The sequence below is a fragment of the Balaenoptera acutorostrata genome, chromosome 4 (genome assembly GCF_949987535.1).
Source record: "Balaenoptera acutorostrata chromosome 4, mBalAcu1.1, whole genome shotgun sequence".
In the NCBI taxonomy this organism is placed as follows: Eukaryota; Metazoa; Chordata; class Mammalia; order Artiodactyla; family Balaenopteridae; genus Balaenoptera; species Balaenoptera acutorostrata.
Window position 1 is genome coordinate 39,368,589 of NC_080067.1, and position 17,368 is coordinate 39,385,956.

The 17,368-nt window shown below is 37.3% G+C and overlaps 1 protein-coding gene across 1 annotated transcript in view; it reads right to left on the bottom strand.

Annotated features, from left to right (window-relative positions):
• The window catches only part of DHX36 (DEAH-box helicase 36), a 51,048-nt gene that overhangs the window by 33,364 nt on the left and 316 nt on the right, over window positions 1-17,368 (bottom strand). The window contains exons 2-4 of the mRNA XM_007164804.2: window positions 3,540-3,664; window positions 2,538-2,769; window positions 951-989 (exon numbers count right to left, since the gene is read on the bottom strand). Of these exons, the coding sequence (XP_007164866.1) occupies window positions 951-989; window positions 2,538-2,769; window positions 3,540-3,664 (396 nt within the window). The remainder of the gene's footprint in view (window positions 1-950; window positions 990-2,537; window positions 2,770-3,539; window positions 3,665-17,368) is intronic.

The following is a 17,368-nucleotide window of genomic DNA, read 5'->3' on the forward strand; positions in this document are numbered from 1 at the left end:
AAGAGTATAATTTAAGACGATTCTCTTTCAAATAATTAAAATAAAGACAAGTTTTAAATACCTAAATCAAATGACTAAAATTCAGATATCTGGAAAACTGCCTACTTGGGAAAGATCTTCTTTCTTAGAAGGTTTAGATAAACACGAATATTTTTAAAGTAATATTCACCGTACTAACAAAACCATCCCACTACTTCAAAGGGGTGTCATGAGGTATCTTTATCTATGAAACAATCTAACATGAAAACCCACCATTTAAAAATTTCTTATCTATTCTACCACCTCATATATATCAGAACAAGTTCCAAGTTTGAACACTGAAATTACAGCTGGCAAGTACTGAGAAGTAGAATGTGACTCATTCATTCAACAAATATTTACTGGGGGTCTACAGAATGTTAGGCACTGTTCTGAGTCAAGAGGTACATAGTGAACAAAACAGACTCTGTCCTCAAGAACTTACACTGCTAGGAGGGGAAGACACACATGTCAGGTGGTAGTAAGTGCTATAAAAAGGAAAGAAAAATAAAGGAAGGTTGAGAAGTCAGAGAAGGATGGGAGACTATATTATTCTACATAGGGTGATTGGATGAGGAAACATAATAAGTTAAATAAAGCACTGTATTTTCAACAGTGCCCCAATTTTAATTAAAATATTTGATCTCAAATTAAGAGCAAGGGTTATTTATCCAAAGCAACTTACAAGTGAAAATTCTATTTTTAAACTCATGGACATATAAATATGAGAAAACTTCAGGAAAATTGGTTCAGAACTGGGTTTTTTTTTTTTTTTTTAAAGTCCTTCAACAATTCAAAGGAATAAAATGAACTTCCAAGAATATCCTTTAGGGAAAGGTTCATAAATTTATATTTCTTCTTGATATAGAGCTTTAAAAAAAATGTATTTAAACATTTTGCAAATCAAATTAAATAGTGTACATTCATTTTACCTTTTGCATTCCATATGAAGGCAGCTTTTCCCTGAAATGCTGAAATTAAAAAAAAAAAGTTTATTTTTTTACAAAAGAAATGTAATCAAATTATAATCCTGGTAAATAGAATATATCATAGATATATATGCTAAGAGTGCAAAAGTATTTTTTATTACCTCACAGCTTATGTGAGGTGTCAAGACTTAAAAAAAAAAAGAATTTCTATAAAAAAGAACTAATGAATTTAGCAATGAGATTATAAGCTGTCTGAGGACAGGGCATGTCTTATTCAGTCTTTGGAAAACACAGCAGAATGACAGGCATCTAGCAAGGGGAAAAATAATGTTTAAAAAAAATTTATAACTGAAAGAAAAATAAGGCATATTACCAAGGATTAAAAAGTTGAGCTCTTAAACACACCTAAATTTTAGACTTCGTTTTGTTACGAGCTGTGCAACCATAGACAGGTCACTTAACCTAAGATTCTTTTTCCTCCTCTGTAACAGCCATGCGTAATCTCTTGTACAGGGCTGTTGAGAGGTTCAAATGATGTAGTACATGTGAAGCTTTTACAACAGTGCCTGACCAAAAGGAAGACCACCAACTGTTTTTGTTTTGCACATTTCTTCTTTCTCTGAACTAGATCAATTACTCATCTTCAATAATATTTGAGTTCTGTCCTCCATACAAAGCAAACAGAGATAGTAGCTAACTCTTCTTGCTCCCAAGGCTATAAGACAACTAAAATATTCTGAATTAATACATCTTGAAATCTCCTGTCCCCAAATCATATTTTCACTCAAAAGGCATCAAAGAGCTACACAATTTGGTCCTGGATAACCTCAGCTGATCTGTTCTAATGAGGATATCCAACCTTCAGTGACAGTCAATAGATCCTTTCTTTCCTACAGGAGATGTGATAATCTGCCTTTCTCAAAAATGGCAGTACATATTTGCATATTAAAGACATAGCCCTCAGAATTCCCTCAGTATTTTCTCTTAAAAAAAAAATGTGAACATTTTATTACATCTCTTTCTAGAATATCCATAAAGAATTCAATTTTATGTTTTATCCGGAAGGGACCTTAAAATATCTTGCCTAGCAGGAAAAGAAAATACTGGAAAAACTCAGGAGAATTTCAAAATTTAAAGACACCTCTGTCTTTAAAGTGTTGGTGAACGTAAGCACATCATATAACTTTTGAGGAATTTTAACATCTGTAAAACGAAAGAGTTGGATTAGATGTTCTAAAACAAAAAACTTTACAATTCTAACCACCCTTGTCTCTTATGACATCTCACTAAAATGGCCTAGAAATGTTAAACTTAAGGGTGATTTTTTTTTTCACTTGCACTACCATTTCTCAGATATTTCTTCCCTTCACCATACATATAAACTATTGTAGATGAGACAGGCTACTTATGTGTCATTCCATTCCCACTACTTTTCTGTACTATAAGGGGGAAAAAAATTCCCAGAGGATGGCTTGTTGAGCAATCTCACTGATTTATATCAGGCAGCTACCTCTAACCATAAATACATTTTTATCAAGTGTCAGAAGACATGACAAGTAAAAATTTTTTCCCCATCTTGCTTTCCATTACCTGCATTTCAATATACCGAAGGTCAGTTTTTTTCTTTTGGAAATCTTCCAATAATTGTTGGTCTAAAGTTACATCTGGTTCATTTTCTTGCAAGAGATATTCAGAATCGCGGTCAATATATTTGTCCCTGATTCTAAATGGCCTCTTTTCTTGATTTATCAATTTTTTTTCCTGATCCTCAACTTTCTTTACTGAGTTTGGTTTGTTCTCAGCAGGAGCTTCAGTCCCATATCTATTTTGACAAAATAAAAAAATGATAAAGATTGAATGAAGAGCCACTCAAGCCCTGAAACAAAATAATATATGTTGTTTAATGATTTCAAAGTCATCAAAATCAAAAGCCTTTATTCTTTTCTCTTAGTAGAGCAATTTGAAAATACTTAGATTCTTATAATGAACTCAATTTTTTTCCGCCCTACAAATAAGACACTGCCAGATAGGTTATTCCTTGTGGTAGTTAAAAAAATAAAAATCCACCCAATAGTCGTTCCTCCATTGCAAAGACTCACAGTGTTTCTCTTTATCTAGTTTTTTGAGCCATGTTTTATTTCACAACTTCATTTTCCTGCCACCCTTTCTGAGCTATAAATGGGATGCTACATTACACGGCCCCAGAGAAACTACTTCTAATTTGCCCCTGATGATACAGTTCCTATGATTTTCCTAAAACAGCAGCAATTTAACTTCCTACAGATCTCCTCCACAAGAAAATTCCGGAAATACAAAGATGATGGGTAGGTAGAAATAACTAATAACTTCACCAACATCCTATATAGACAATTCCTACCATTTAGATCTCCTGTGGGAATAAATATGCCACCTAAATTTTTAAATCTTTCACCAAATTTGCTCAATCTACATAAGAAAAAAGATTACTTTGAGGCTAAATTTCACTTATAGAAGAGTCTAAAGATGTTATTTTTAATATCTTTTTTTTCCGGCCAGTGCTCCGAAAGAAGTGTCACTCTTTGTTCATTTTTAAAAGAATATTTTTTGTTTTACCCGTGATCTTCAGGAGCAAACCAGGATATCTGTGCTTCTGAATCTTTATCATTCTTAGCTTGCACAGAATGTAGCAGCTGCACAATTTGTTCTTCTCGACGTTCATCCATATGTACCACAGCTCTCTATTTTGTGCAAAGGAAAAAGCATCCTTATCAACGTGAGAAAGCATGTGCAAAATTATTTGACGACTAAAAAAATAAAGGCAAAGTAACATGTGTTCAACAAACATATAAAAAAGAAAGTTAAAGTCGCCCCACACTTGCTCTCTAGACCCTTTTCTACTATATGTCTATAAAATTAGCTTTACTATTACCAGCAAAGAAATCATATTTATGTCACTTATTAAAACTCTGGTTCCCTTACTTCCTACCTTTGCATAATACTAATTGTTACAATCTTTTCCTTATCTTAAATTTTAAAAGATACAATTAAATTTATTAAAACCCAAATGTTCTAGTAAAAACAAAAGTTAAAAACTGCAAATACTGTTTTGGTTGCAATGAGCATTTTAAGAGCATTTAAATGTCTTACATTATGAGGAGGAGTAAATTGGGAAGTAAGAAGGCTCAGCTCAGAGGGAATAAATAAAATGATCAGTGCTCACGAAAATATAATATTCCAAACGATGCAGTTACCTCAGAGAATGAGATTTAATTAAAGAGACACCAGAGAAAATATGAGTTAGATTGTTTTCTTAGTATAGACTACATGGAAGAGAAAATACGAGTTACACTGTACACAGTAAGAACAAGAACTTTTAAAGACTGCCCTTTTATAATTGCAAATTATGATTAGCTGAATAATAAGTAAACACAGTAGGTAAAAAAGAAGAGTGCATAGATTTTTTTCCCCAGGTGTGCAGACAGGAAAGATGGCCAAGTTATTGAATGAAAAAAGCCAGATGCAGAAAACATGTGCAATGGGATCTTGCTTTCACCAATATTAATTTTTAAAAAGGTTATTCACTTTTCATATTCTATGCCTTTTGCAGTATTTCTTCCAGATATAATTCTGGCACATAGTACATACCCCAGAGAAGTCTATCAAATGAATGGATGAATCTAGCTTTTCGAATGAGCATATATGACTTTTGTGTTAAACCATTTTTCTCTTTAAACAAGTAAAACACACACAAAAAGAATACACTGAGATCTCTGGGGAATTCCAGAAGACTTCTGCTGATAAATTATTAAAGGATTTACTAAAAGCATCATTATGCTCATACACTTAAAAGCTCCAATACAGCAAAACTCTAGTTGATAAGAGAGCATTAGGAAATTACAAACTACAGCAAAACCTATTTACTGACAGACAAAAATGTCCAAAATTGTTAAGTCAGAAAGAGAAAAACAGATCAATATGATACAAAAGGACTTTTTTTCAACACCCATGTGGCTGACAGGGTTTTGGTGCTCTGGCTGGGTGTCAGGCCTGTACCTCTGAGGTGGGAGAGCCGAGTTCAAGACACTGGTCCACTAGAGACCTCCCAGCTCCACATAATATCAAACAGCAAAAGCTCTCCCAGAGATCTCTGTCTCAACTCTAAGAACCAGCTCTACTCAACGACCAGCAAGCTACAGTGCTGGACACCCTATGCCAACAACTAGCAAGACAGGAACACAACCCCACCCATTAGCAGAAAGGCTGCCTAAAATCATAAAGAGGTCACAGACACCCCAAAACACACCACTGGACACGGACCTGCCCACCAGAAAGACAAGATCCAGCCTCATCCACCAGAACACAGGCACTAGGCACCTCCACCAGGAAGCCTACACAATGCACTGAACCAACCTGAGCCACTGGGGACACACACCAAAAACAACAGGAACTATGAACATGCAGCCTGCGAAAAGGAGACCCCAAACACAGTAAGTTAAGCAAAACGAGAAGACACAGAAACACACAGCAGATGAAGGAGCAAGGTAAAAACCCACCAGAACAAACAAATGAAGAGGAAATACACTACCTGAAAAAGAGTTCAGAGTAATGAGAATAAAGACAATCCAAAAACTTGGAAATAGAACGGAGAAAATACAAAAAACTTTTAACAAGGACCCAGAAGAACTAAAGAGCAAACAAACAATGATGAACAACACAATAAATGAAATTAAAAATTCTCTAGAAGGAATCAATAGCAGAATAACTGAGGCAGAAAAATGGATAAGTGACCTGGAAGATAAAATGGTGGAAATAACTACTGCAGAGCAGAAAAAAGAAAAAAGAATGAAAAGAATTGAGGACAGTCTCAGAGACCTCTGGGAGAACACTAAACTCACCAACATTTGAATTATAGGGGTCCCAAAAGAAGAAGAGAAAAAGAAAGGGACTGAGAAAATATTTGAAGAGATTATAGTTGAAAACTTCCCTAATACGGGAAAGGAAATAGTCAATCAAGTCCAGGAAGCACAGGGAGTCCCATACAGGATAAATCCAAGGAGAAACATGCCAAGACACATATTAATCAAACTATCAAAAATTAAATTCAAAGAAAAAAAATTAAAAGCAGCAAGAGAAAAGCAACAAGTAACATAAAAGGGAATCCCCATAAGGTTAACAGCTGATCTTTCAGCAGAAACTCTGCAGGCCAGAAGGGAGTGGCAGGACATATTTAAAGTGATGAAAGGGAAAAACCTACAACCAAGATGACTCTACCCAGCAAGGATCTCATTCAGATTCGATGGAGAAATTAAAACCTTTACAGACAAGCAAAAGCTAAGAGAATTCAGCGACACCAAACCAGTTTTACAACAAATGCTAAAGGAACTTCTCTAAGTGGGAAACACAAGAGAAGGAAAAGACCTACAATAACAAACCCAAAACAATTTTAAAAAATGGTAATAGGAACAAACATATCAATAACTAACTGAAATGTAAATGGATTAAATGTCCAACCAAAAGACACAGACTGGCTGAATGGATACAAAAACAAGACCCGTATATATGCTGTCTAAAAGAGACCCACTTCAGACCTAAGGACACATACAGACTGAAAGTAAGGGGATGGAAAAACATTTTCCATGCAAATGGAAATCAAAAGAAAGCTGTAGTAGCAATTCTCATATCAGACAAAATAGACTTTAAAACAAAAGCTATTACAAGAGACAAAGAAGGACACTACATAATGATCAAGGGATCAATCCAAGAAGATATAACAATTGTAAATATTTATGCACCCAACACAGGAGCACCTGAATACATAAGGCAAATGCTAACAGCCATAAAAGGGGAAATCTACAGTAACACAATCATAGAAGGGGACTTTAACACCCCACATTCACCAATGGACAGATTATCCAAAATGAAAATAAACAAGGAAACACAAGCTTTAATGACACATTAAACAAGATGGACTTAACTGATATTTATAGGACATTCCATCCAAAAACAACAGAATACACTTTCTTCTCAAGTGCTCATGGAACATTCTCCAGGATAGACCATAAGCTTGTGTCACAAATCAAGCCTCAGTAAATTTAGAAAACTGAAATCATATCAAGTATCTTTTCTGACCACAATGCTATGAGACTAGATATCAATTACAGGAGAAAATCTGTAAAAAATACAAACACATGGAGACTAAACAATACACTACTTAACAACCAAGAGATCACTGAAGAAATCAAGGAGGAAATCAAAAAATACCTAGAAACAAATGACAATGAAAACACAACGACCCAAAACCTATGGGATGCAGCAAAAGCAGTTCTAAGAGGGAAGTTTACAGCAATACAATCCTACCTTAAGAAACAAGAAACATCTCAAATAAACTACCTAACCTTACACCTAAAGCAATTAGAGAAAAAAGAACAAAAAAAACCCATAGTTAGCAGAAAGAAAGAAATCATATAGATCAGAAATAAATGAAAAAGAAATGAAGGAAACAATAGCAAGGATCAATAAAACTAAAAGCTGGTTCTTTGAGAAGATAAACACAACTGATAAACCATTAACCAGACTCATCAAGAAAAAAAGGGAGAAGACTAAAATCAATGGAATTAGAAATGAAAAAGGAGAAGTAACAACTGACACTGCAGAAATACAAACGACCATGAGAGATTATTACCACAAGCAACTATATGCCAATAAAATGGACAACCTGGAAGAAATGGACAAATTCTTAGAAACGCACAACCTTCTGAGACTGAACCAGGAAGAAATAGAAAATATGAACAGACCAATCACAAGCACTGAAATTGACACTGTGATTAAAAATCTTCCAACAAACAAAAGCCCAGGACCCAATGGCTTCACAAGAGAATTCTATCAAACATTTAGACAAGAGCTAACACCTATCCTTCTAAAACTCTTCCAAACTACAGCAGAGGGAGGAACACTCCCAAACTCATTCTACAAGGCCACCATCACCCTGATACCAAAACCAGACAAAGAAACCACAAAGAAAGAAAACTACAGGCCAATATCACTGATGAATATAGATGCAAAAATCCTCAACAAAATACTAGCAAACAGAATCCAACAGCACATTAAAAGGATCATACACCATGATCAAGTGGGGTTTATCCCAGGAATGCAAGGATTCTTCAATATACACAAATCCATCAATGTGATACACCATATTAACAAACTGAAGAAGAAAAAGCATATGATCATCTCAATAGATACAGAAATAGCTTTCGACAAAATTCAACACCCATTTATGATAAAAACCCTCCAGGGGGGCTTCCCTGGTGGCGCAGTGGTTGAGAATCTGCCTGCCAATGCAGGGGACACGGGTTCGAGCCCTGGTCTGGGAGGATCCCACATGCCGCGGAGCAACTAGGCCCGTGAGCCACAATTGCTGAGCCTGCGCGTCTGGAGCCTGTGCTCCGCAACAAGAGAGGCCGCGATAGTGAGAGGCCGCGATAGTGAGAGGCTTGCGCACCGCGATGAAGAGTGGCCCCCACTTGCCGCAACTAGAGAAAGCCCTCGCACAGAAACGAAGACACAACACAGCCATAAATAAATAAATAAATAAAAATTAAAAAAAAAAAAAAACCCTCCAGAAAGTAGGCACAGAGGGAACTTACCTCAACATAATAAAGGCCATATATGACAAACCCACAGCCAACATCGTCCTCAATGGTGAAAAAGTGAAACCATTTCCACTAAGAACAGGAACAAGACCAGGTTGCCCACTCTCACCACTATTATTCAACATAGTTTTGGAAGTTTTAGCCACAGCAATCAGAGAAGAAAAAGAAATAAAAGGAATCCAAATCGGAAAAGAAAAAGTAAAGCTGTCACTGTTTGCAGATGACATGATACTATACATATAGAACACTGAAGATGCTACCAGAAAAGTACTAGAGCTAATCAATGAATTTGGTAAAGCAGCAGGATACAAAACTAATGCACAGAAATCTCTTGCATTCCTATACACTAATGATGAAAATTCTGAAAGAGAAATTAAGGAAACACTCCTATTTACCACTGCAACAAAAAGAATAAAATACCTAGGAATAAACCTACCAAAGGAGACAAAAGACCTATATGAAGAAAACGATAAGACACTGATGAAAGAAATTAAAGATGATACAAACAGATGGAGAGATATACCATGTTCTTGGACTGGAAGAATCAACACTGTGAAAGTGACTATACTACCCAAAGCAATCTACAGATTCAATACAATCCCTATCAAACTACCAATGGCATTTTTCACAGAACTAGAACAAAAAATTTCACAATTTGTGTGGAAACACAAAAGACCCCAAATAGCCAAAGCAATCTTTTTTTTTTTTTTTTTTTTTTTTTTTAAATTAATTTATTAATTTATTTATTTTTGGCTGTGTTGGGTCTTCGTTTCTGTGCAAGGGCTTTCTCTAGTTGTGGCAAGCAGGGGCCACTCTTCATCGCGGTGCGCGGGCCTGTCACTGTCGCGACCTCTCTTGTTGCCGAGCACAGGCTCCAGACGCGCAGGCTCAGTAGTTGTGGCTCACGGGCCTAGTTGCTCCACGGCATGTGGGATCTTCCCAGACCAGGGCTCGAACCCGTATCCCCTGCATTAGCAGGCAGATTCTCAACCACTGCGCCACCAGGGAAGCCCCAAAGCAATCTTGAGAAAGAAAAACGGAGCTGGAGGAATCAGGCTCCCTGACTTCAGACTATAATACAAAGCTACAGTAATCAAGACAGTATGGTACTGGCACAAAGACAGAAATACAGATCAATGGAACAGGACAGAAAGCCCAGAGATAAACCCACACACATATGGTCACCTTATTTTTGATAAAGGAGGGAAGCATATACAATGGAGAAAAGACAGTCTCTTCAATAAGTGGTGCTGGGAAAACTGGACAGCTACATGTAAAAGAATGAAATTAGAACACTCCCTAACACCATACACAAAAATAAACTCAAAATGGATTAAAGACCTAAATGTAAGGCCAGACACTATAAAACTCTTAGAGGAAAACATAGGAAGAACACTCTATGACATAAATCACAGCAAGATCCTTTCTGACCCACCTCCTGGAAAACTGGAAATAAAAACAAAAATAAACAAATGGGACCTAATGAAACTTAAAAGCTTTTGCACAGCAAAGGAAACCATAAAGAAGACGAAAAGACAACCCTCAGAATGGGAGAAAATGTTTGCAAATGAAACAACTGCCAAAGGATTAATCTCCAAAATTTACAAGCAGCTCATGCAGCTCAGTATCAAAAAAACAAACAACCCAATCCAAAAATGGGCAGAAGACCTAAATAGACATTTCTCCAAAGAAGATACACAGATTGCCAACAAACACACATGAAAGAATGCTCAACATCATTAATCATTAGAGAAATGCAAATCAAAAGTACAATGAGATAGCCCCTCACACCGGTCAGAATAGCCATCATCAAAAAATCTACAAACAATAAATGCTGGAGAGGGTGTGGAGAAAAGGGAACCCTCTTGCACTGTTGGTGGGAATGCACATTGATACAGCCACTATGGAGAACAGTATGGAGGTTCCTTAAAAAACTAAAAATAGAACTACCACATGACCCAGCAATCCCACTACTGGGCATATACCCTGAGAAAACCATAATTCAAAAAGAGTCATATACCACAATGTTCACTACAGCTCTGTTTACAATAGCCAAGACATGGAAGCAATCTAAATGTCCACAGACAGATGAATGGATAAAGAAGATGTGGCACCTATATATGATGGAATATTACTCAGCCATAAAAAGAAACAAAATTGAGTTATTTGTAGTGAGGTGGATGGACCTAGAGTCTGTCATACAGAGTGAAGTAAGTCAGAAAAAGAAAAATAAATACCATATGTTAACACATATATACGGAATCTAAAGAAAAAAAATTGTTCTGAAGAACCTAGGGGCAGGACAGGAATAAAGACGCAGACGTAGAGAATGGACTTGAGGACATGGGGAGGGGGAAGGGTAAATTGGGATGAAGTGAGAGGGTGGCATGGACATATATACACTACCTAATGTGAAATAGATTGCTAGTGGGAAGCAGCCACATAGCACAGGGAGATCAGCTGGGTGCTTTGTGACCACCTAGAAGGGTGGGATAGGGAGGGTGGGAGGGAGACGCCAGAGGGAGGAGATATGGGGATATATGTAAATGTATAGCTGATTCACTATGTTATAAAGCAGAAACTAACACAGCATTGTAAAGCAATTATACTCCAATAAAGATGTTAAAAAAAAAAAGAAAGAGAAAACCAAATTATCGTATATGAACGCATATATGTGGAACCTAGAAAAACGGTACAGATGAACCAGTTTGCAGGGCAGAAATAGAGACACAGATGTAGAGAAGAAACGCATGGACACCAAGGAGGGAAAGTGGCAGGGTGGTGGTGGTGGTGGGATTAATTGGGAGATTGGGATTGACATATATACACTAATATGTATAAAATAGATAACTAATAAGAATCTGCTGTATAAAAAATAAATTTCAAAAATTCAAAAAATAAAGTCCAAATTTTTTTGCTTTTTAATAATTGTACTACATAGAAATCTTTTTTTAAATGGTTAATAAATTAGACTAATGTATCTTTTCTCCGTAGTATAGAATATGCCCTCTGTACTAGGACTGGAAGCTTGCACCTGGTTTCTCCTGGACTCTACCCTATGCACCTTTACCTTTGCCAATTTTAATCTGTAATAATTTGCTGTTAAGAACAGCTACTGTGAGTACACCAGCTTTTCAGAGATTTGTGACTCCTTCCAGTGAATTTCAGAACCTGAGGGTGGTCTTGGGGACCCCCAACACAGAGGATCACTATCAGAACACTTTTGCCCTATGCTTTAAATTCTGTACGTCTTCAGTACCTATTAACGTTTACTGCTCTGTGTACTTACACTATGTTTTTTCTTGGCCCTCAGAAATTTAAGAATCCTCAGCAGTACTTTGATTAAAGCCTCCTCTGAAAAGGAAGCCCCAGGACATAAAGTCATCCTTAAGCACAGGTTCCTTAATTTTTACACCCTTTCCAAACACCTCAAGGGTTCATAGCCATAGTTTCATTCACTTTCAAAATGGCAAAGATTAAGTAATTTAAGACTGATTGCTTTCCCAATGAAACTCATTCACGCTAACGCATTTCTTCAACCAAAGAGAACTTCACATTTTGAAGCTTTTACCTCTACTAGCAGAACAAAGTTCTCCTCCTCACCTTGTTAAATGAATTTTAGATATCCAGAAAAAGGTGGGATGACTGAAAAATGAAATAGCCCCTGAAAATTTTATACTTTTTAATAAAAACATAATATACACTTTTTAAAAAAAAATTATTTTCAACGTGGTTCTCTGCACAATGAGCCCCAGAGGCTGTGGGCAGTGAATTTAGGAATGCTGAAATTCCAAACCTGGATCTAGCCTGATTCTCTGTAGGTTATCTCCATCCTAACCTTCTTCCAGTTCCATCATCCTTTACCTCACCCCCTGCCTGAAGAATCTCAGAATCTCAGACACACATTTTATGGTTCATGACTCTTTTATTTTATCAAGGCATTTGATATTTTTATTATTTCCCCCCCTTTTGGACATCTTCAAATATTCTTTCTGCTTCTAACTGGAAATTCCTAGCAAAGGAGACCCTCAATTATATCCAGCAAATTGTCTTTCTCATCAGCTTCTAATTATCTGTAACTGCTTCAAACTTTCTCCATTCTCTGTAACACACCCATACCACTTTCCTGTTCACCCTCGACATTTTACACACGATATTTCATACAGAAAACAAAACCCAAAGGAAAAGTCCTCAATCGCTTGCCACCAAACCCAAACCCACCTGTATCAGAACCAATCCTTTGCTCTTTTCTTTCCTGTTAAAATGGAAGAGGAATACATTTTCCTAGTTAAAGTTAATCTCTCCACTTAAGCCCTGCAGCCTTCCTTCCACCTCCTCAGGGGTATCTCCGATTAAGATTTATCTTCCTTTCCTAGATCTCTTTCTCTCTAGTAGTCTTTAGGCTGTATATCAATATTCTGGTTTGCTTCTTTACAGATATAAGGCAGAACTGCATTTCCCATGGCCATGTGAATGGGAATTTCCAGGAATCAGGGGCGATTTACTGTATCCCTCCCTGCTGCCACCAAAAACAGTTATGCTCCAGATGGGTGGGAGGCTATGTGGACCTCATTCTCGTGAGAACTCTAGCGAACTCCAACGGTCAAGTAATGTGAGTAGAAAACAAACCTTTGTTGTTATCAGCCATTAAGATCTGGGGGCTTGGGGCTTCCCTGGTGGCGCAGTGGTTGAGAGTCTGCCTGCCAATGCAGGGGACACGGGTTCGAGCCCTGGTCTGGGAAGATCCCACATGCCGCAGAGCAGCTAGGCCCGTGAGCCACAATTACTGAGCCTGCGCGTTTGGAGCCTGTGCTCCACAACAAGAGAGGCCGCGACAGTGAGAGGCCTGTGCACCGCAATGAGGAGTGGCCCCCACTTGCCACAACTAGAGAAAGCCCTCACACAGAAACGAAGACCCAACACAGCCATAAATAAAATAAATAAATAAATAAATAAAATTAAAAAAAAAAAAAAGATCTGGGGGCTGTCTACTACTACTGCATGATAATTTAGTCTTCTCTGATATATTTACTTTTCCTCTCCACTGGCTCCTTACCATCAGTACATGAACTTGAACAGTCAAATCTCTTCACTTTTAAAACAATAAAAACAAAAATCCTGTCCTGAATTCTCCCACCCCTACTTTTCCTCCTCCTTCTCACAGGAGAACTGCCTGGAGGTACCCCCATTTCTTCCTCTCTCCTTCTCTAGCCACTCCAGTGCAATCTGGTTTTTACTTCCATCACTCCACAAAAAGGGCTCTCTCTCATCAAGGTTACCAATTACCCTGTTGCTAAATCCAACACACTCTGAACTCTTACCTCACTTGACATCAGTACAGTGTTTGCCACTATTGATTACTTTCTTTTTTTCATATACTCTTTTCTCCCTAAACAATACTCCTGGATTCCAAAACAACATCCATCTCCTTATTTTTCTCTCCTCTGGCTGTTCCTTCCTAGATTCTTTCAAGCTTCTCTTGCTCAACCCATACCTTAAATTTTCTTGTTCTACATTGTACAGCCTGAGTGCTCTGCAGACCAGCAGTACTGACATCATCTGGGACCCTGTGAGAAAAGTTGAATCTCTGGACCCACCCCAGTTCTACATTGCTACAAGATGCCAGGTGATTCAGGTTTGAGAAGCAATGGTCTACAGAGTTCAGGCCTGCACCCACTCCTCTTCTCATTCACTTCTATATTACAACTACTATCCATAGGCCCACAAACTGTCAAATGTTCACCTGCAGTCTAGATTTCTCTAGGCATCAGGTCCACACAGCCTTTAACTTCCTTGAAATCACCACTTGTATGCCCTATAATATCACACTTAGCGTGCTTAAGCTGAGTCCATCGTCCTCCTCCATCAAGCCAGTTCTTTATATAGTCATTAGTGTCATCCATTCACACCTGCCTTCCCCTTACCTCCAGATAAAATCATTTTGAGTCTACCTCCTAAATCACTTTAAGCTGTCTGCTTCCCTCCATCTCCACTAGCAATGTCCTAATTCAAGCTGTCATTTCTCACCTTAATTACTGCAAGAACTACTTAACCGGTCTCCCGGTCCCAGGATTGCCTCTTTTTCAATCCATTCTCTATGCTGCTACCTAGGGTGAATTTAAACACAAATCCAATCCTTTCATGTTTTGCTTGAAACGCTTTAATGACTTGCCAGAGTTCTTAAGGGAAAGAATTTCAAAGCCCTGCTTATTTTCTAGTCCAGGAGCTTTCATACTGCGATCTGTAAAATTAAAGGATCATGACCAGTATTAATTTTAAAAAAGGGCAGAAAGGTACAAACAACAAGAACAAAAGCCCCAGGGCAATGTACACGTAATTAAACATTATTTTATGAAACTTTTTGTTCACTTACACACCTGTGTGCAGTGGGTTGCAAATTAAAATATATCCCTTTTTGTAGGAAACAGTCAAAAGTGTAAAAGCCACTGCTGTACCCCCCTTCTCAGTTCCTTGAACATGGCCTTCCTGACCTCTAGGTTGTGGCACATGCTGCTGCCTCGGCCTAAAAATCCCTTTCCAAGCCCCCAAATCACAAACACAGACATACTTTGCTATCTTTCAAGTTTCAGCTTAAGGGTTACCTCTTCTGGGAAATCTTCTAGGCTCTTCCTAATTTGAGTTAGGGGATAAGCCCACATGCTCCTTATTATAATTCTTTAACATTGTATTCTAACCGCTCTATAGTGCCTAACACACCACAATTCCTGTAAGGTAGGGACTATATCTAGCTTATTAATACAGTGCTTATGATACTGTTTCAAATATATTAGATCCTAAAAAATATCTGTTGAAAGAATAAGCGTGCATCCTTAGAATGCAGTCACTTTGTAAACACAGGTATTACTTAAAAAGTAAAAGCTATAGAAATTCTGACTGGGAAGCAATCACAAAGGGCTGAACGTGATCAAAGAAAGAGGTAGGATGAGCCAATTACTGAAATATGATATTTAGTAGAGAAAATGGAGAGATACATTTTAGAGAATGATATGAGAACTATAATAAAAAAGCAAAAATAAAAGTATGATTATAAAAGCTTTAATTACATCTTGGGAACATAGGCTCAGAAAGGTAAGTACATAGAGGGAAACCTGACATGTAGAAGCTAAATTGCCAAGATTCCTGGAAAACATGTTAGGATGCACTGAAACGTATGAGACTGAGACTCACTCATTGAGAACTGACTTGGCTTTCAAATTGTGAGCTAGAGAATGAGATGATATAAGGCTCTACAAAAGACAGACTTAATGGGGAGTACAAATAGGAGACCAGTTAAGAGCCATGGACAGACAACAAAACAGTGGCTGGATCCATGGTAATTGCTGTGGAGATAAGTGGTTAGATTTGAGATATATTAAGAAGGAAGAGAAAACAGACTTGCTGAAATGAAAGAGAAGAATCAAAAATAAATCTCATTTTGGCCTTGGCAAGTGAATAAATGGTAGTGACTTTTACTAAAAGGCAGACGGTTTGGGGAGGTGGTGGAAATCAAGAGTTTAATTCATAATGACCCACTGCACAACTGGCTTCAGATGGAAATAATAATGAAGAATTTTTCCTGATTTACTTAACGTTTCGTCTGTTTAGTTCTTACTTTTCCCAACTAAACTGTAAGCTCCTTGAATATCATACTTCTTCAGACCCCCATAGCAACATGCATAAAACCTTGCGTGAAAAAAGGGGGAAATAAAATTTGATAAAGAGTTCTTAGGAAGTTACTCTGTACTAATCACTCAATTATTCTTCCAATTTCAAGATGACTTAGATGTGCCTCCCTTTAAAAAAAAAAAAAGTTTGCTCAATGAACAAGTTAATTTTTAGTTATTGAAGAAATATATTTTTAAAGAAAAATATAAGTTGTGAAGATAAATAGATAACGCCCCCCCCCCAATTCAACAAAAATGACATGGATAAAAGAAAAGAAATGGAATGATTTAAAAACAGAAGCCTAAATGGTGATTCAATTACACCCTGTATCTAATATGAAAGATGCTTTTAAAGTCAGTAAAAAGCTTTTATAAAGCTTATATTAAGAAAACTTCGGTTTAATCACATATATAATAATTACTAGAACAGGCCACTCAGGGAACTTTGTTTCCTTTACTACAAGTCTTCAGGATATAAATCAAATGGACAATTACCAACCTGAAGACAAGGGACTAAGCCAAATCATCTCTTGAAATTTCTTCCACTTCTAGGATCCTAGGTTTCCTTCTCAAAGAGGAGCTGCTAATCAGCAGAAACCTCCATAGTCCAACGTAAAAAAAAAAACCTGTGTTTGTGCCTATTTTAATACTAAGTGGAAGTTGGAGTACTCTTCTGAAGGATCTACATTCAAAATAGTGCTTGATAGTTTTTGTTCCGCGCAAACCAGTGTCTAATGTATAAAGCCGTAATTTTAGAGCTCATTAGGCAAAGAACTTAAAGTGACATTAATTATACTAAGGGAAAGGGTAGCCAGATATACTATGACAGTGACACCCCCAAAAAGTTGATTTCGGATGGACCCTGAATTTAACATTTGTTTTATCCCCAGTTCTCACGTCTTTTAAGCAAAGTATACACTCGCATCTAAATCCCAACTGCTGCAGGTCAGATGCGCATGGCTAACGTTCACCGCTATAATATCGACTACTGGAAGCTTCAACACTTGCATTTCACAAAGCACATGCACCAGTTAAAAAACCGAAAAGGAAAGAAAAAGTTAGGGGTCGAAGGATGGAAAAGAAAACCTGTCCCGCTTCATCCTCCTCCACTACCGAGTCTCAGATT